Source organism: Calypte anna, chromosome 2 (genome assembly GCF_003957555.1).
Source record: "Calypte anna isolate BGI_N300 chromosome 2, bCalAnn1_v1.p, whole genome shotgun sequence".
In the NCBI taxonomy this organism is placed as follows: domain Eukaryota; kingdom Metazoa; phylum Chordata; class Aves; order Apodiformes; family Trochilidae; genus Calypte; species Calypte anna.
Window position 1 is genome coordinate 103,117,614 of NC_044245.1, and position 18,846 is coordinate 103,136,459.

The following is an 18,846-nucleotide window of genomic DNA, read 5'->3' on the forward strand; positions in this document are numbered from 1 at the left end:
ATAAAAACTAAACTGAAATAGATTCTTTTTTCTCTCTTTTCCCCTTCTTTATATCTTTCTGACTTTCTTTCCCTGGATGAGCCACCTGTGAGAGCCGGAGACCACCAGAGCTGGGCACCACAGAGCCCCCTGGGTTCCCCTGGGTGGCCCCACAGCATCATGACACCTGAAAACCACTCCATCTTTCCTGGAGATTCTCTATGGGGTTAGAGAATATGAACAATTGTCTTCCCGTCCCCTGGTTCTTCCTTCTCCATCTGGATATCTCTAAGGACAAAGAGAGGCCTCTTTGAGCCTTTCTACAAAAATGGTTACAAATCCATGAGAAGCATCTTTGTTGTTCCTGCAAGTTCTTACAAGTGAAACTGCGGACACCATTAACACATAATATGAGCAGAGTGCTGCTGATGGGAAAATGTTATGGTAAGACAGATCTTTCAAGTCCAGGTGCTGATACTAACTTTGCATTCCTTTATCATAAAAAACCAAAGAGTATGATCTTTAACACCACCTAAAAAAAACCTCATAAAAATGTATAGTGGTAATTCCAGTTCATTCATTATTAATGAACACAAAGATATGGCTCCAATGCCTAGGCTCTAGACCATGGTTGTGAGGCAATACTTTTCTGAAGGAACATTTATCATCACATTACCTCATCCCAGATGTTACTTAAAGATTGAGGGGTTTACATTTAAATAAATCAAGTCTTTTAATGTTATCATGTCTGTGTTTTGCAGGCCAGAACATTGAGCATTGTTTTTGTTGTCTGTGATGCTTGTGTTTGTCTCTCAATGAATGTGTCAGCTCTGAGAAGATGGGTCATGAATATACCATGACAGAATCCTGTTCCAGCTACATTTTGTTGCAATCTAAACCTCCTATAAGGAACTGCTTCCTCTGTGAAAGGAGAATTTCATAGTGGGAAAAGAAGAAGAACTTACTGTTTAAAAATTCTGCTTATATAGTTGCAGTGCTTTCCCAGCTATGTATTCAATGAATTCAGTACTATTTGGGTTTAAGTTGGGAGGAACTTTAATGGTGAAAGTAGGGGAAGTCAGAATATTCACGTCTACCATGGTTTCACTTTTACCAGAGGGTTCGCCAGATGCCACCTAGAAGAGAACAAATCAGTACTTCAGACAGTGCAAACTATTGCATACATTCAGGTTTGTTTATACTTGCTGTGCCTACAGTTTTAATAGAGGAAAATTAAATAGAGCAATGTTTTAGACTTATCCATTTTCTTTAAGTTACTTTCTTCTGGAAAGATAGTGGGTGATTTTATGCCGAAGCTTATTGTAGGTGGTGGGAAGAGATGACATGGCACTGCAAGACCATATTAAAGAGCTGCATGTTAGTTTTTGTACCATAAACTACATCTCTAAAGAATATCCAGTCTCCTAATAAAAACTGTTCTGTAAGTCATTCCTCTAATTTCAAGACAAGGGTTGTGTGACAGAAGTTATTAATTCCTGTGTGTTTTCCTAACCCAGACTTGATTCTGTACTTTTATTTTTTCTAGAGCAGATGGCTCAGACTCAGTTATAAAAGTGTGCTTAAATATTGCCAGTTCCCTGGTTCCTGATTTTGTGACTTTTGGTGCATTGCACAATCATTTTGCCTAAAATTTTGTAGTAACAGCAGCACCTCAGATTTCTGAGTTTGAAGGGTGAGTAGGATTTGTCCCTTGCTCAGGAAAATGGATTGGATTTACCTTGGATATATTCTTGTGTGCAAGATACAGTTAATCATGATTATTCATTGGAATGTTGACAGATGCTGTTAAAGATGTGAAGCTTCCACTGTAATAACATATCAGTGCATATCATTTGCATTCTTTGAACTTTGGGCTATATAGGTACAGACATAGATATATAGCTAGGTATATGTAAAGATGTGTTACTGACTGATGTAGTGAAATTTATCTGGGAAGGTAATCTGAGGCCAGTCAAAGCTGCTCCTGTCAATTTACTCTTATCAGGCAGTTATTCAGGTTAGCCTGTCAGCCATCCATCAGACTAAAAGGATTTAGAGGAAAATAGTTTCTAATCTGCAGAGTTTCAGTTCATCGAGGGATTACCAAGCACATATAAATTCAAGATGAGTAGGAACTTTGTGTTGTAAGAACAAACAGTACACATGTACAAACATCCACAATCCCCAAGAGCCTAAGCATGAGCAAAGCATAAGCCAAAGACAGCACTCCAATAGTTCCCTTCAGAAGATAACCTTACCTTAACTATATTGAAAATGCTTTCTGGTCCAATGGTCATATTGGATAACTCAGACACCCACCCAAATCTTTCTTTCATTTTGTTCAACAAGTAGGAAGTGTCTTCTGTGTGACGCTGAACTACCTGGAGAATCTGCTCATACTGCTCCCCTGAGACATTAACCAGTTTAAAGGCTTCATCCATCTTCATGTGAAGCTCAGGAACGTTTGGGCAATCTGTTAGAAAAGACAGACAGCATAGAAGATACAGGAAAGTAGTATGCCTTGGACTTTTGTTTTTTCTTCCTGAAGTACAGACTAAAAAAGTCTAGCAAGGGAATATTTTTTATCTTAGAGTTTAAATAATGCTAAAAAAAAAAAAAAAAAAAAGGTAATTCTTGCTGATAGATTTAGTTTAGGTTTATAGAGATTAAATGGATTAATTACCCCATTTGCGGCATTACAATGACTTACTAAGTACTTTAAGGTTTATATCATATTTCATCACAATAGAGTTTTCTTACACTAAATAAGAACCGGTAGATTTTACATATAGCAACTTCATAATCTCTGTAGACACTATCTATTGTTTTAATTGCTTACTTAAAGCTTATAAACTTATATTGCTTATAAAAGCTTATATTGCTTATTATATATCTATTGTTTAGTTGCTTATATTCCATTACCAAACTTAACAAGTATGTAGGTTACTACAAGAAAGTCAGTAATATATGTTAGTATTCCTGTTTAGTGTTAAGGTCTAATATTTATCTAACAAAAGCTAGTTGTTAATATCTAACTAGTATCATCTGCCATGAATTCAAAAGTGAAGTTTCCCATTTTTTTCTTTACCAAACTACAGATTTTAAACAACAACATTATATAAAACCTATACAAAAAGTACAGTAGAAATATTCAATTTATTCTCTGTCAAACAAGACTGCCAAGGGACAACTTCAGGATGACAGTACAGTTACCACAGAGACAAATTGGTATCTGTGATACAGCGTTGTAGGCAAAAATCTATTTTTAGTGAGATGGAAGTGTTCCAATAATATTTTCAAAATAAGTAATATTTACCACACTGGAGATATTCTGAAGATATACAGATTTAAGCATATTCTGTTGCTTTTAAGACCTAAATAATTTTTGAAACACAGATGTGTCATGTTGCAGTGGAAGTCCTGAGAGCAGTCCTAGGTGATGCACTCGTTTTTTCCAGGTGCACATGGAGACTTCATGCCAGAGCTTTACCATCTCCTTACATACTGGCAAGCAGTCCCCTTTTCATCCATCATGCTTCATGTCAGCCCTGTTGGCTGACATGGTTTCATAAAGAATAATTGCAGGCTCTTCAATGCTTGTTTTCCTTGTGAGTAGCTGAATGCTGCCTGAACTTAAGTCTGGTTGCCTGCAGGATTCACAGAATCAGCCAGGTGGGAAAGGACCAGTAGCACCAAGTGCTGGGCTGCCATGAGTACTGCTGCTTCAGCCCTTTGCAGGTGGGCCAGTGCTAGCAGCGAGTTTCCTTGGGGGAAAGGAAAGGTTTCAAAGTTATGAAATAGCTGCGTACACAGAGTCACAGACTCACAGAATCAGCTGGGTTGGAAAGGACCTCTGAGATCATCAACTCCAACCCTTAATTCACTACCACTATGGTTACCAGATCATGACACTGAGTGCCACATCAGCCTCTTAAAAACCTCCAGGGATGGAGAATCCACCACTTCCCTGGACAGCCCATTCCAATGCCTGATCAACCTCTCTGTAAAGAATTTCTTCCTAATATTTAACCTAAACCTCCCCTGGCAGAGCTTAAGTCCATGCCCTCTTGTCTTACTGGGAGCTGCTTGGGAGAAGAGACCGACCCCCCCCTGGCTACCTCCTCCTTTCAGGGAGTTGTAGAGAGTGATGAGGTCTCCCCTGAGCCTTCTCTTCTCCAGACTGAACAGCCCCAGCTCCCTCAGCCCTTCCTCACAGGACTTGTGCTGGATCCCTTCACAGCCTCCTTGCTCTTCTCTGGACCTGCTCCAGCACCTCAATCTACTTCCTGAACTGAGGGGCCCAGAATTGGACACAGTACTCGAGGTGTGGCCTCACCAGTGCTGAGTACAGGGGAAGAATCTCTTCTCTGGACCTGTTGGCCACGCTGTTCCTGATACAGGCCAGGATGCCATTGGCCTTCTTGGCCACCTGGGCACACTGCTGGCTCATGTTCAGCTTCCTGTCAATCCAGACTCCCAGGTCCCTTTCTGCCTGGCTGCTCTCAGCCACTCTGTGCCCATCCTGGAGCTCCCCATGGGGTTGTTGTGGCCAAAGTGCAGGACCTGGCACTTGGCCGTGTTGAACCTCATCCCATTGGAATCAGCCCAACTCTCCAGTCTGTCCAGGTCCCTCTGCAGAGCCCTCCTGCCTTCCAGCTGATCCACACTCCCCCCTAATTTGGTGTCGTCTGCGAATTTGCTCAATTGTGGACTCAATCCCCTCATCTAAATCATCAATAAAGATATAAAACAGAACTGGGCCCAGCACTGATCCCTGGGGACACCACTGGTGAGCAGCCACCAATTGGATCAGCACCGTTCAGCACCACTCTCTGGGCCCGGCCTCCAGCAGTTCCTAACCCAGCACAGAGTGCTCCTCTCTGAGCCCTGGGCTGACAGCTTTTTCAGGAGGATGCTGTGGGAGATGGTGTTAAAGGCCTTGCTGAAGTCCAGGCAGACTCCATCCCCAGCCTCCTCCTCATCCACCAAGCGGGTCACCTGAGCATAAAAGGAGATCAGGTGGTCAGACAGGACCTGCCCTTCCTAACCCCGTGCTGGCTGGGTCTGATCCCTTGTCCATCCTGTAGGTGCTGTGTGATTGCCCCCAGCATGTTCTGCTCCATAACCTTTCCAGGCACTGAGGTCAGGATGACAGGCCTGGAGTTTCCTGGGTCCTTCTTTAGTCCCTTTTTGTGGATTGGTGTGATATTCACCAACTTCCAATCATTTGGGACCTCCCCAGTGATCCAGGACGTTTGGCAACTTGGAGAGCTCTTCTGCCAGCTCTGTCATCACCCTGTGGTGGATCCTGTCTGGTCCCATAGACTTGTCAGGATCCAAGTGGCTCAGCAGGATTACAGGGGGCCTATTCAGCTTCTTATTTCTCTCGACAGGAGAGTGAAGTGAGTGTCAGGAGTTTGAGCTTCTTACTTTCTGCTCAGCACTTCTGCAACCAGGCAGGATCGATTACTGACTGATCTCTTGCTTCTGTGCAGGATGGCAATTCTAGCAAAATATATAGGTATCTTGTTCTGTAGAGGAGAGCTTCTATTCGGACCTCAGCAGTGTGCTAACAACTGAGTTATACTGACACTCTGTGGAGACAGTGGGGAAAGGTAATTGAAATGACGTGGAATGAGGAATAGTGTGTATCTGAAGTTAAGGAAGAAACTCAGCAGCTGAACGTTAATTCCAAAAATATGGAAACAGCATGATAGAAAATGACAGCTTCAAAATGTACAAACCAATGACCAATGCATTACAGAAAAAAACAAAACAAAACAAAAAATTGGAAAGTATCCATTTACCATGCAACAGGTTGTCTTGACATTTCTGACATCTCTCATGAAACTGTGGACATCCAGAGGAGTTCTCCCGAAGCTCCCTACACAGAGGCCTCTGGCGCCCTGACACAATTTCTGAGAACATGCCATTTCTGTCAGGATCTAGAAAGAAGGCACAGTATTATTAGAATGCCATCAAATTTAGGGTCTTGATAAATATGTTAATTACCCACTCTGTGTACTAGAATAGAATTTTTGCCCTTAACCCAAAATATCTGACAACAATTCCTCCATCCCCCCAAAGAAAAAAAAAAAAAAAAAGGAATAAAACATTAAAAACTGAAGTCAGAAAAAGATATGTTTTCTGTCAAGGAATTCATGCTGTTGGCATGTAAATGCATAGTACTATTCCCCACTAGTAGCCAAACAATTGCTAACATTCTTGCACATTGTTTCTAAACCATGAAAGTTTTTTTGAACCTTAAAAGTCAAAATGTTTCATAATCACATACAGCTAGATGAGAGCACAGTACCAAAGATTATTTCTGCAATTACGTGGTTCATGATTCAGGAAAATGCTAAAAAACTCTTGTAGGATCACTTAACTTTGTATTTCCCAAGAACCAGATAGAGGTTATGACACCTACCACTGAGTTATGGCATATTTTTACAGCAATCTTCTAATAGGGAACCAGCATGTAGTTGAATGATGCTTGGGTTTCTGTTTGCATTAGTAAGATATGAAGGATAAGGCTTATCTGTACTCTAGAAGTTCACAAAGATTTTTTGCCTCTGTTGAGAGCTGCCACCTGAAACTGATGTTATGCCCAGAATTTGTTTGGTTCCTTATTGGTGGTCTGTGTTTGATTGCCATGCTGTATTGCTACGAAAGCCTAGAAAAGGTCTCCACCTGTCTGGCTGAGACTGATGTCTTTTGAAAAGGGCAGGGATATACCTTGACCTGTCACAGAATTTAACCTTTTAGAATTGGTGACATGTCAGTATGATATGATACGTATAAGATCCTGACGAATGCAGAGATCAGACCTGCCAGTCAGCCTAAAGAAAACCTGCATCCATCATGAATTCAAGTGCCCCCAAGGAACTTCTGCAAATGCTTTGAGAATTGCCATGAAAATCAGGCTGTGTAGGGCCTGTGCATTTCTTTGAGATTTCTTGGTGATTTGTACCCTTTAATTTAACAAATAAGTTTATCCTTGATCCATGTCTGTTTAACCAAGAAAGCCTCCAGAGCTTCCACACCACATCTCACACTAACATACCTCAAACTGAACCATTAACCATAATTTAGCATTGCTGAGGGGTTTGATGTCATTGACAGTGAAGCTGAATTTAACTTTCTAACACTTGCCTTTGGCTTGTTCTGGCACCTCTCTTCTATTAGCTCTGTATTCATCAAATACTTCGGTAATCACCTCACTGACACCTTCAAACACAGTCTTACTGAAATCAAAAACTATCTGTATGAAGGCAGGCATGCCCCAGCCTTTCTGTAAGCCATTGTTTCTGGTGGTCTCAGGTAGAGCTGGCATGTTGGGGGAATCAGTCAAGTCCAGATCAGACATGAAATACATCTGAAAAGACTGGTCGAATTCTTTTTGCATCTGCTTGAAAAAAATGAAACTTCTGTCAAATATTGAGCCCATGTCTGATAATAGTTGACTAAATAGATCTTCCATTTTTACTAGCTGGCTATCCACTTTCTCAGGCTTTTCATTAAACTCGATGTCCTTTCCATGATCCTCTTGAAAAGTAAAAATGAGTGGAGGTATTTTCCTCAAAAAATCTTCAACCTGTGTATAAGAAGAAGATATAGATCAGAGGCCTGGCGAGTTATCAGTTTTTCATCTTTCAGGGAAGTGGCTTTAATTTTTCTCTTGAAAATACCCATAGAAAAAATGCCCGCTTAATAACAGCAAACACAGCATGTTCTCCAAAGTAATTTAAGATGCTAGATTCTGAAGTGTGAATGTACACTCAGTATAAGTCATTAGCTCTAAATCAGATCTGAAGTAAAAGAGTCACCAGCTGTGCCTTAGTCTTATAAACATCTCTGTGGTGCACTGAGGTGCAGTGCAGGGGACAGAAGGCTTTTGATCTTGCTGCCCTTCTGTACACACCCTGCCCTCTCTCACCAATGGCCAAGTCCTCACATGCTTATGCAAACTGAAACACATTAAAATCAATGAAGCAGTGGCCCTGAGTCCACGGTTTGGTGATGGAAGAGACTGATCTGCTTTGCAGAGTTCCCATTCCCTGAGTATTGGCCCCTGGTTCCCTGCTCCCTGCTTTAATGCATCCTGAACAGATGCAGTGTTTTGTGGAGCTGCATTTCATGGTGTTAGAAAGGGTTAATAAACACCCTGCCAAACACATACACACACATGTACACATATACACATACACATATATATGTATATGTGTTGACGTAGCCACATCTATCCTCTGTGCTCTTTTTTTAAAAAACAGTTTAGGTTACAATACATTTCTTACTTTGGATGTTTCAAACAAACCATAAAGCTCACTCAGGAAGTTACCAAAGGAATCAAAGACAATGACAGAGCAGTATATAACTTTTGCTGCAATAATTTCAACTTCCATAGACTCTTGAAGGTCCCAGACATATATCTGAGATATCCACGAGAGGCATCTAAAAAGACAGTAGTCTCACCAGTATTCTTAGATGTAATACCTTCCACATTTTTACATAAACAATTTTAAGAACATGCATAAATGTTTTGCTCTAAAGTTTGTCACTTCTGAAATATACCACATCTAACTTTTAAATTATTATAGTTTTCAATGCCTGGGGATGCAAAAGCTAGTTAATCTGGCTAAAATTTCAGTTGCAGTAATTGCCCAGTTTCATTAGTTAAACTGACACTTAAAGAATACACCTAAATAAAAAATGCGATTACAATTTTGTTAAGTCTTGTAATAAATATGTCACACAGCAAAGCGTATTTTCTTTCTGGTAGAATTAGGGGAATCTCCTTTGCTAACAGATTCCTTTATTAGAAAACAGTTAAGCATTTTAAAACTATTTTGTTACTCAAAGAGTCGATTTAAATATAGCAAAGAATAGTGTTGTATAAATTGGTTCTTTTTCCCCATGGAATTTTGCTAAGTATATCTGCACTTGTAACTGCTGCTTTTCAGATGGGCCATAAAGAACCTATGTGGTATTTTTCACAGTTATTGAACATCTTAATGCTAGTCCTACTGTGAGAAACAGCACTGTGTTATCTGTTGGAGTCAGGGAAATCATCAGTGGCCATGGAGTCATGCCAGGGTACAACCAAACTCATTTTGGCTCAGTGTTCAATTAATATAATTGCATGCAGTCCCTGCCATCTAACTTCAGAGTTTCAGACCCTCCAAATGAAATTAATTTTAGTAATCTTATATAATTGGCAGATCTGGGTATTGAGAAAATATGATGTGCTCTCTCTAAAACGGATGAATTCAAGAGTATTTCTCAGACAGAAAATTTCTTCTTACCTTTCCTCTAAATCTTGACAAACCTTGTTTGCAAGTTGTATAATATCTCATGCAGGTGCTTTCTAAACAAGATTCACATTCATCCCATAAATTTTTCAAGGATACTTGGCATTGTTTTTCTTCTTCTTCTAATCTCTCCTTTACTTCCTCCATAAGACGCAAGGCTTGCTAAGTAAGAAAAATGATTCAGTAGAGGGCAGTTTTCAAATTAATATTTTAAATATTTACCCTTGTGTTGATCACTAATTTTGATTTGTGATTCCTCTTTTCCTGACTGTTAGGCTAGGTTGTCTTCTCAGGTACAGTCACATATAGAGGGAACTGAAAATTGAAACCTTCCCTCACAGGGTTCTTCTGATGTCATTCTCTCAGAGGGCACAGCCTACAAAACCAAACGGATCTCTATAGTCTACTTTGATCTTTGAGATTATGAAAAAACCCACAGGTCTTTCTGTCCAGGAGGGATTCAACCACTCACAAAATTTTGTGCTCAACTGGTGTATTTTTTTTCTATATATCATATCTGTGGTATTCATCTGTTCCACAAATAGCCCTTTTTTATTGCTTTGCTCTGTTATTTAATGGACTGGCATTTCATGGGGCTAGGTCCTTGCCAGATACACATAAGTATAGTATTTTATCTGTTTGGGATTATAGTAGTCAAAAAACTGTAGTGAGGGGGGTTTCTTCCTGCCCTTGAGGAATTGTGAAACTGTTGCAGCAGCTCTGGCTTCTGGATGTTACAAAATTCAGGTTCTCCATCTATAGTAATGTTTGAGTCCACATTACAGCATTTAATGCCTCCTTTCACTGCAAAACTTCTGTATCTCCACAGGGTGGTCACCATCATCTTGACTGTGCCTCATCTGCTGCTGACTGCCTCCCAACTGCAGAATAAAATGAGAGACCTCAAATCCCAAGGAAGGTTGTGTCAGACAGATGACACACTTTACCTGGCAACCAGGATGGGCTGAGAGAAGGTAACTTGGTAACTAGAAGAAACTCAGCATTTTGTCTAATGGTCACTCTCTGTTTTCTTTTCACTCTTGCTTTCCAAAGAACTGCACTTTCTGGTACAGGCACCAGTGAGGAAAATAGTGCTCCTGTTCACTGCTTTAATGCAGCACAGTCCCAAAGTTTCCCTCAAGGTTGAAGCCTCAGCCTGCCAGGGTCCTGCCACAAGGCAGTATTTCTTAAGAGACTGCCAAATATAAATTAATGCTTTAACTTCTTCTGAAATGTGAAGATCCAGGGTCCTAATAAGCTATTAAAGTTTATCAAGGTGTCTGTTGGCTCAACTCCTGGTTTCAAGATATGGTGAGAACCTCTGTAGAGCAGCCATGAGTTTACCCCAACCAGTGAGAAAAAGAGGCAGAAGCAGATTTCCTGTTAATCCTGCATCCTCATGAAGAATATGTATGCTACTCAATGTGTACATACAATGTGGTTTATACTCTTCCCAGAAAAAAAGGGGAGACACCAAGGGATCCTTTCAGGGTTGCTTATTGCCCTAAGCACAATGGCAATATGTCCAGCAGGTAGACTAAATCTGTGAACAACCTGCCTCATCTTTGAGTAAAAATTGCTGTAACTTAATAAAAATATAAACAAAAAAACCTCAGATGCACTTCAGTTACCTGTTTTTCTTCACTGCTCTTCTTCAATGTTCTCATCAGATTCATGTGTTTATCTTCATTTCTTTCCATCATTATTTTCATCTGCTTTATACCAATCAAAGCTTTCTTTACCTCTTCATCTACATACTTCTCTCCAACTTCAGATAAGACTAAAAAAATCCAAATTATACAGTTACCCAATCAGATATAACACCAACACAAATTAGCATTCATTGATGACAAAGGAGAATGAAACAGCTTTATGTTTCCCTCCAGTTGCACAGCCAAATCTTGACATAGTGAGTGCTGAATACCACAAAGACAAGACCATTTTTGTCTGATAACAATGTGGTCCAGAGCTCTTTCCAGTGTTCAGCTGTGTGTAACTCAAACTATATGCCCACTGTTGATCACTGAATTGTAGAACAGTTGAGGCTGGAAGGCACCTCTGAAGATCACTGAGTCCATCATCCCATCTTAAAACAGGGTTAACAAGAGCAGGTTGCTCATGACCTCATCCTGGGTTTTGGATGTCTCCAAGGATTTATTTTTATTTTTCTAGTGACATAACCTATATATTTATCTTTGATTTGAAAGCAGCCTGTGACAGCTTCCCTTTACATTTTGAAAATGTATATTACAGGTGCTTTCAACCTGCTTTCATAAAAATACAATCTCTAGACTTCCTGTGAAGTAATGGCCATAGAATTTTGGTGGAAGCCCAGGCAGGCCTGTATGTTGCAACTCAAAGCTCTGCATGGTTTTCTGTCCTTCATCTGTGTTTGTTCCCTTCGCAGAAATACCTTGAATATCACTGGAGCTATACAAAAGAAGTAAAGAACACATCACTCTGTGACTGCCACAAGCACAGGCTGATCATTTCTTCCATTCTATCTCTTTTGTCCTCCCCTAACTTTTTGTTTGTTACAGAAGTATTATTAACACAGACTGAAGAAAAGGAATATTTCTTGGCTTATCCTCTTAGGATTCTTAGCCACAAAATAAAGCCATGCTTAAATATGAGCATATGCAGAATAGGTGTTTTTTTCCTACATTAAATAATTTTATTTCAATTATTTGTGATAATAATCTTTTCCAGCAAAGTATATATAATTGTAGAATAAACACTTTCAAAGGTCTTTTTAAGCAAGTAAAATAAATCAAAAGAAAATAAAAAAAACAAAATTAGGGAACAAATAATCTATAAAAATTCTGTAAATACTTTTTTGTAAGGGGATGCTTATTGTTAATCCCCTTACTTTCTATCCTATTTGTTTCTATCTCCCCATTGTCTTTGGGTGGATGGATGTATTCAGCTACATGATGGTTTCAAAGCTCCTCACATGAAAGTGAATCCTCATGATTCCAAGTGACTCTGGGAGTCAAAATGCACCAGGAGACTGGAGACCTGGACCCAGGGGCTTCTAGCCTCTGATAAGAAAACCTCTGATAAGAAAAACATACATACGCTTCAGGTTTTCCTGGAGATTCATTTCCTCCTGCTTGGTCGGTGCACACTGGTGACCCTTCAGCCATAGCATGCATATTATAAATAACCAAGAGGACTTCATGTTCTTTCTGTTAAAGAAGCAGATCAGTGGGGTTAAATGTAAGCATCTTAATGATGCTCAGTTGCCTAAGTCTAATGTTTCCTCAGTATTGTACAAACTCCCATTAATTTTTACTTTAAATATGTTTTCTGAGACCTGTCACACGCACCTACGTGCTGCTGTTAGTGAAAATGCACGACTAAGAAGCTTGACCTCATTTGCAATTATCTGTTCAGGCTAAATAGATGAAGTCCACGGAGTTTACACAGTGCTGTAAGAGAATCAGGACATTATATGTGTTTATATATTTATATCAGATTTCTTTATATGTATTTATAAACTTGAAAGCTTATGCAGCTCATTCTAGCCTTGTCTGCCTCATGAAACACACTGATTAGTGATCTCACACTATGTTATTAGTTCATGTTGTAAATGCATCCATGCTAAACATTTCTGCTAAATTTAAAAAGGGGACTTTCCAGAATATTGTCCCCTTCCTTGTCTCCAAATATACAATTCCTTTCATTTTCCTTCAGGATAATACTTAGTAGAGCAGATATAATATTATGTGTACCAAGAGACTGGCAATTAGATCAGTTTTGCAAACAAACACATCGGCAATTGAAAGAAATTCCTACAAAATAAAGAAATAACATTTGTGTTATTTACTTTCAAAGAGCAGTTAGAAGAAAAAAGTTTGGTTTTTTATAAACCTTGCAACTACACTTTATAGTTCTCATCTGAGTAACTGAACACAATATTTAAGAGCCTTCTTGTTAGCCAGTACAGACTTTTTGGAGATCGAGTTATCAGATGCGGTGCTGTAAACTAAGAGCCTGGGTTTATTTATATCCTGGATTTACTTCTATACTTACTTGCACATTGTAGATTTACATTTATAGCAAAAGAACAATTAACTTTGCAAATAAATATGACCCTGTTGCCAAAGTTAAAAAAACCAACATATTTACCATTAATACTGAAGCACCTCCTCTGCAATTTGCTCCCTGCGTCAGGAAGGGGCTGGGTTGTGTTCTGATCTAACTGCTGGGAGTGTCAGGGATTTTGCCATGTTCTACTTATCTGATGAGAAGGTACTTAATCCTATTAACGGGACGTTTTGTCATTAGGCTGGAGGATTGTGCATGTATGGGACTTCGTTCTCATCTCTGTGGACAAAACCACTAGGGGGAGCATTGGGAAGAATTGCAAAATTTAATATAATTTGGATCTGCAATTTTTAAGTAGTTGGTAGCGTTTTGTCTTACTAGCTCTTCCATCGTCTGTTTTGGTTTTTTTTTTTCCCTCATGACACATCTGCATCTTACGTTCTCAGTGACATTGTTACAATTAGTTTGGCTAAAAATAGCTTCCAGCATTTAATCTCTTCAGTGTAATTTCAGTTTGCTATAAAAAGCAATAGATTACTTAATGGCTTTCATTGTATACCTTCTGAAGGTAGAGAAAATGAAAAAAAAAAAAACAAAAACAAACAAACAAACAAAAACCACCAGGAATCCGGGCTGGCATATGAATAGAGTCTGAAATGACATAAGCAAATTTTGACATTTTGTTCATCAGTAGTCTTGCTAGTATTTTGAGGGTTTATACTCATAATAATTTTCTTCAGTTGATCCAAGTGTGCAAAATGTGTCTGGGACCTGACCTGCATTAAGTTTTGGATACTTTGAAATGAAATATTTAAGTACTAACAGATGTTTAATATAAAATATGGACAAGTGGTGGTAGCAAATCATATCCCACGTTGTGATGTTCAGCAATAATACTCCCTTCAAATCAAAGAGGAAAGGGGCAAAATGTCTGTACATCATGGTCTGTAACTGCATTTTTAAAACATCCCATTCTTTTTTGTTTACCTCATAGTTCATAAAAGCCAATTGGTGACTGATGGTTAAGATGTAACCTGATTAGTGCTGCTTAGGCAAGAGATTTGAAGGGTTTATTTTTAAATGCATTATCAGGAAGACCGGAGAACCTGTTAGCTCTAATGTGAGCTGTAAGTCCTCAATTTGCAGAAAAAATTAAGATAAACTTCTTCCTTATTTTCTGAAAATGGTGGATGGGAAGGGGAATATATGTTTTGTTTTAATATACATGAACTGCTGCCTCACTGAAATGCTCCTAACTCCTTGACTCATAACTACACAAAACCTTTCATATTCTCTCTTGTAGCAATACCAGGCACCCTTGTAGACTTTGCAATTCCCTGGCCAGACTGTTTGCTAAGTAACCCTGGGGCTAGGGCTGAAGTAAAAGAGGCAGCCTCTCTCTCTGGGGCTCATGCTTGGCTCAGGATAGAGAGTGCATGGAAAATACATTTGCACAAAGGAAGACAAGCTATTACAGACACTTGTGAAATGCATGTTATTAGCTTACATGTGTAATTGGATCCTAACAAAGACTTCAATCTTTGACAAGGGTTTTTTTCCCCCTCATTTTTTGGCGTTTCTTTTTGCTAATATTCATTTACTAGCAAAAGTTACTGCTGGGCTTTCTGAACATGACTCCATCCAGAGCAAAAAGGGCAGTTTCAACACATCACCCATAGCTGACAGGAATTTGCAAGAAAGCAGGAGGCCTCAGCCCTGCAGGGAGGGAGAGAGGCAGTCCTGCCCCAGGGTGGAGAGGCTGGAAAAGATCCCACCACTTATTTCCAGAATTGTCTGTCTTCTGAAGGTCTCTGTGGAGGCCTCTGGTACACCTTGCAAAGCCAGTACTTCAGGGAAGTCTGTACCAAAGTGAATGCTGAGACATGGAGTTCCAGTGGGTGTCAGGCTTCCTTCCTCATTTCAGTAGATTTTGAGCACTGCATAGTGTGTTATGTTGTCTCAGATGTTATTCCTCACACTATGTGACCACATGGGAATAGGCATAACACCAAATCCTAGTTCTTTGCTTTCATGTTAATTGATATATATCTAACGTCTGGAAGAAGAGGACTAAGGCAATTAAGGACAAAATTGTCTGGAGATAGTATTCTTGTCAAATTAGGCCTAAACTTAACCTTTGAAGAGCACTTAAGAACTCAACACTCTGTTTCTTAAAGACAGTTAATAATCGTGCTCTCTCTGGAAACTTTTTACTCTGTTTTTTCCATGTTGAATTTAATTAAAGAATCTCACCAATTATACCTTCAGGTTTCACATCAAATATCCACTCTCTTTTAATGTTCCAAATCTGGTTTGCAGTGACCTATAGTGGAGAGTTCCAATTTTTATCTCAGATACCCTGCTCAGCTGTTTCCTCTAAATACTTTATTTTCCTCTGACTTTGAGTGCTCTGATAGTATTCCATGTCATGAAATTATGCTGATATGTTCTTTTTTTCCACAGTTTATTAGAAGCAGATGATTCAGTACTCATTGATGCTGCTGCAAATTATAAGAGTCTCTTCTAATATTGAATCATACTGGACCCAATCTGAAAAAGGCCTTTGAGCAAGTTATAGAAAGTGTCTTTTTCCCCATCCCAATTATTATTCCAGTACTGTTATGTTTTAATTGAAATTAGTGTATATATATATTGGAAAAAGTTAAGGAAATAGGTCAAAAAGGGTTTTCAGTAAAAATAGTTTTTTTACAAAATACTAATAAATTGAAACATAAATAATTGTGATGGTACAGATGGATTTTGAGCTTCAACCTAACTGAACTTTAGAGTTGTAGCTGCTTTGCATCATTTCCTTCTGTCCTGTTGGATGACCTCAACCAATGTACAACATTTTTTCACAATGTACTATGACTTCTCCCTTTTTGTTGATCCATTCCACCTGGCAGGATTAAGGATCAAGAAATATGTTGAAATGGAATTTCCTGTGTTATACATCAGCTGTAGGACTTTGTTCCGGTTATATATACAGAATTATTTGCAGTTCAGAAGAGTCATTTCCTACTATGTATTTTCACGTTGGTTTCTAAGCTAGGCCAGTCAGAGAATGATCAGGCTGAAAATACCTGTAGGTATTGTAGACTCGATGAGTCATATGAAGTACTACATAATGACATTAAACCTCTTGATACTTTTATGAAATAGTTTCCAGTTATTCAAAATCTTAATTAGCTTTATTTGTAAGCATGCCACTAGTTCCATTGCTTTCAGTTGCAATGAAATCCTAGCGGGGGTTTATGGTGTAATTACATGGCTAATCTAAAGCATGCACAAAGCTTTGCTAACAGTTAGCAAGGGTTTTAAGGCTACAGAATTGAAATTTTCTTGTGTGAAGTTTTGTTTTGTTTTATTTTGTTTGTAATCCTTTCTAGTAGTACAGGAGACCCTGAGAGATTTCTGCTTTCTCCTAAATTCCAAAGGCTCTTGGAGCCGTCCTTCAGTTTATATTCAGTCTATCTTTGAGCTCTTACATCAGTAGCAGAATTTAGAAAATAAGTCTCCTTCTTTGGCCCAGAGAGATAGGGAAGTTCCTGAGACACTTTCAGTCATGCTGGAAGGTCTCAGACTGAGGACATGAGGCTACCCTAAGTTGGATAGCTGGAGCTAATCTGAGCCACACAACTTACAAAAATACCAGCTCAGGGCCCAAAAGTAGCACAGCTGCATTTAGCATGCCAGGATCCCAAAGTTCATGAGCCCTGCAGCTCAGAGTCACACCGGCTCAGCTACCCTGTCTGGAGAAAGGTCAGGCAATGCCAGGTCAGGGCTCTACACTGGGCTCAGCACAAACATGAAAGGCACAAAATCAGCCTGTGTAACTTAGAGCATCACACTAAGATTCAGCGTGGGTTTATTTGGAATTGGTAAGATACAGCTTCTTTGGTCAGGAAGTAACATGCTTTAAAACGTATGAGCCTTTTCTGATTTCCTCTCGCTTCTCTATCAGTGGATGCTCAGGGTGACTGTTGGGTATAGAAAAAATCTTACACTTCACTGCTGAGTTTTCTTTCCCAAGCCCTCCAGGACTTTGACATGAAGCTCTAAATACTAGTCCCAGCAGTGACGTGACAACTGTTGTTCACAGGAGCATGCGAAGTTTCTTCATTGCAGAGGGACTTTATTTGGGAAGATATATCGATTATATACAGGAGTTTAATCAGTTTGAAAGAACACATGATTACAACCTTAGAGATGCATGTAAGACGTTACAAAGCTGAAACCCCAAAATTATGTGGTTATCTTCAGAATTTCTGCTTGGGATATCAGCTAACTATTGAACTTGGAGAAGCACTGTTACTGGTGTGATGCAATCAGCAGGAGATATCAAAGGCAGTGCAAGGATAACAAAATCCTTGTTAGAAACATTGTATTATAAAGCAATGAAGCAAACCTGCATGGAACAGTTACACAAACAGATTTCAGAAAGCATTTAATATTAGAATGCTGAAGTTTGAACCAGATGTTTTGCAAGGCTTTAGTTTTAAGCTTCCCTTGGAACATTAAAACAAGAAAGTTTTATTGCATGCAGGCATGTAATCTGTTACCTTTCAGCTTGCAACTGAAAGGAACAGGGTTCCTTGTGTGTACTCACCTGATTTGCTTAAGCATATCTTGGTCATTCAGCTCTATATCAGCTAGTTAAAGGAGTAGCTCCTTATTGGAAACAACACTGGAGTTTAATGAAATTAAGATGTCTAAATTATCATTTTGTGAGGTGCTGAACAACACTCGAAGATGCTGTTAAGTGCCCTAATCTGCTGTTTTCTTGAAAGGTAATTAAAGCCACTCAGGCTAGGGCCTTGATAATATTTGAGTAAGAAACTGGAAATTGCTTTAGTGGGGAACAGTCCTCTGACTGGTAACTTGGCTTCGTGCTTCTGCTGCATTTAAAGTGGAATCTGCTCTAGTGTTTGCAGGACAGCAAGCCCAGTGAGGGATGCCTGAAATTAAAGCCTCCTCAGTATAGCTGATAATAGGAAACACAATGTCTCCTTGCTTGAAGTAGCACAGAAGTGGAGGAAGTAAATTTGGAATGCTACCTGAAGCTGACTTTTTCTCCATTTCAAACATTATGGACAATTTCTAAGAAGGGCCTTAGTGCAATTAGAATTAATGACTTCATGCTTCTAAGAGTTCTTGCTTAATTGCCATCACACATGTTTTTACAGCTGTCCTTTTATATAACTAGTATACACTGCCACATGCATCTGCCTCTGTACTCAGAGGTTTAAAGCACTGTGAAAAAACAACAACATTCATTATGGACACCTGATAATGGGAGGAGAAAACAGAGTTCAGAGCAAATAAGAATTGGCAATGAGACAAAAAAGGCAGAAAGGACAAATAAGGTGAAATAGGGAAGACCACAAAGTACCAGAATGTCAGAGGAGACACTGATAAGTGCAATCTCTCCAATTGGAAGTATATGAAATAAAATACACTTTTACATCTTCTACTGATATCAGCTAACTCGTTATTACAAACAACA

The 18,846-nt window shown here is 39.2% G+C and overlaps 1 protein-coding gene across 1 annotated transcript; it reads right to left on the bottom strand.

The window, feature by feature from the left end:
- Positions 1-947: 947 nt before the first annotated feature.
- Positions 948-13,508, bottom strand: CLUL1 (clusterin like 1). Its single transcript, XM_030445759.1, has 8 exons — positions 13,422-13,508; positions 12,369-12,478; positions 10,922-11,070; positions 9,285-9,452; positions 7,135-7,576; positions 5,787-5,924; positions 2,213-2,452; positions 948-1,099 (listed from the first exon to the last, which is right to left on the bottom strand). The coding sequence occupies exons 2-8, from the start codon at positions 12,469-12,471 to the stop codon at positions 948-950; spliced, it is 1,392 nt and encodes a 463-aa protein (XP_030301619.1). The 5' UTR covers positions 12,472-12,478; positions 13,422-13,508.
- Positions 13,509-18,846: the final 5,338 nt, after the last annotated feature.

Excerpts from the sequence above, each read along its gene's own strand:
- CLUL1 (XM_030445759.1), bottom strand. The coding sequence starts at position 12,471 with ATGAAGTCCTCTTGGTTATTTATAATATGCATGCTATGGCTGAAGGGT. Across the intron at positions 11,071-12,368 it reads TCTCCAGGAAAACCTGAAGC|TCTTATCTGAAGTTGGAGAG; the intron begins GTATGTATGTTT and ends GGATTTTTTTAG. Across the intron at positions 1,100-2,212 it reads GTTATCTTCTGAAGGGAACT|CCTCTGGTAAAAGTGAAACC; the intron begins ATTGGAGTGCTG and ends CATCTGGCGAAC.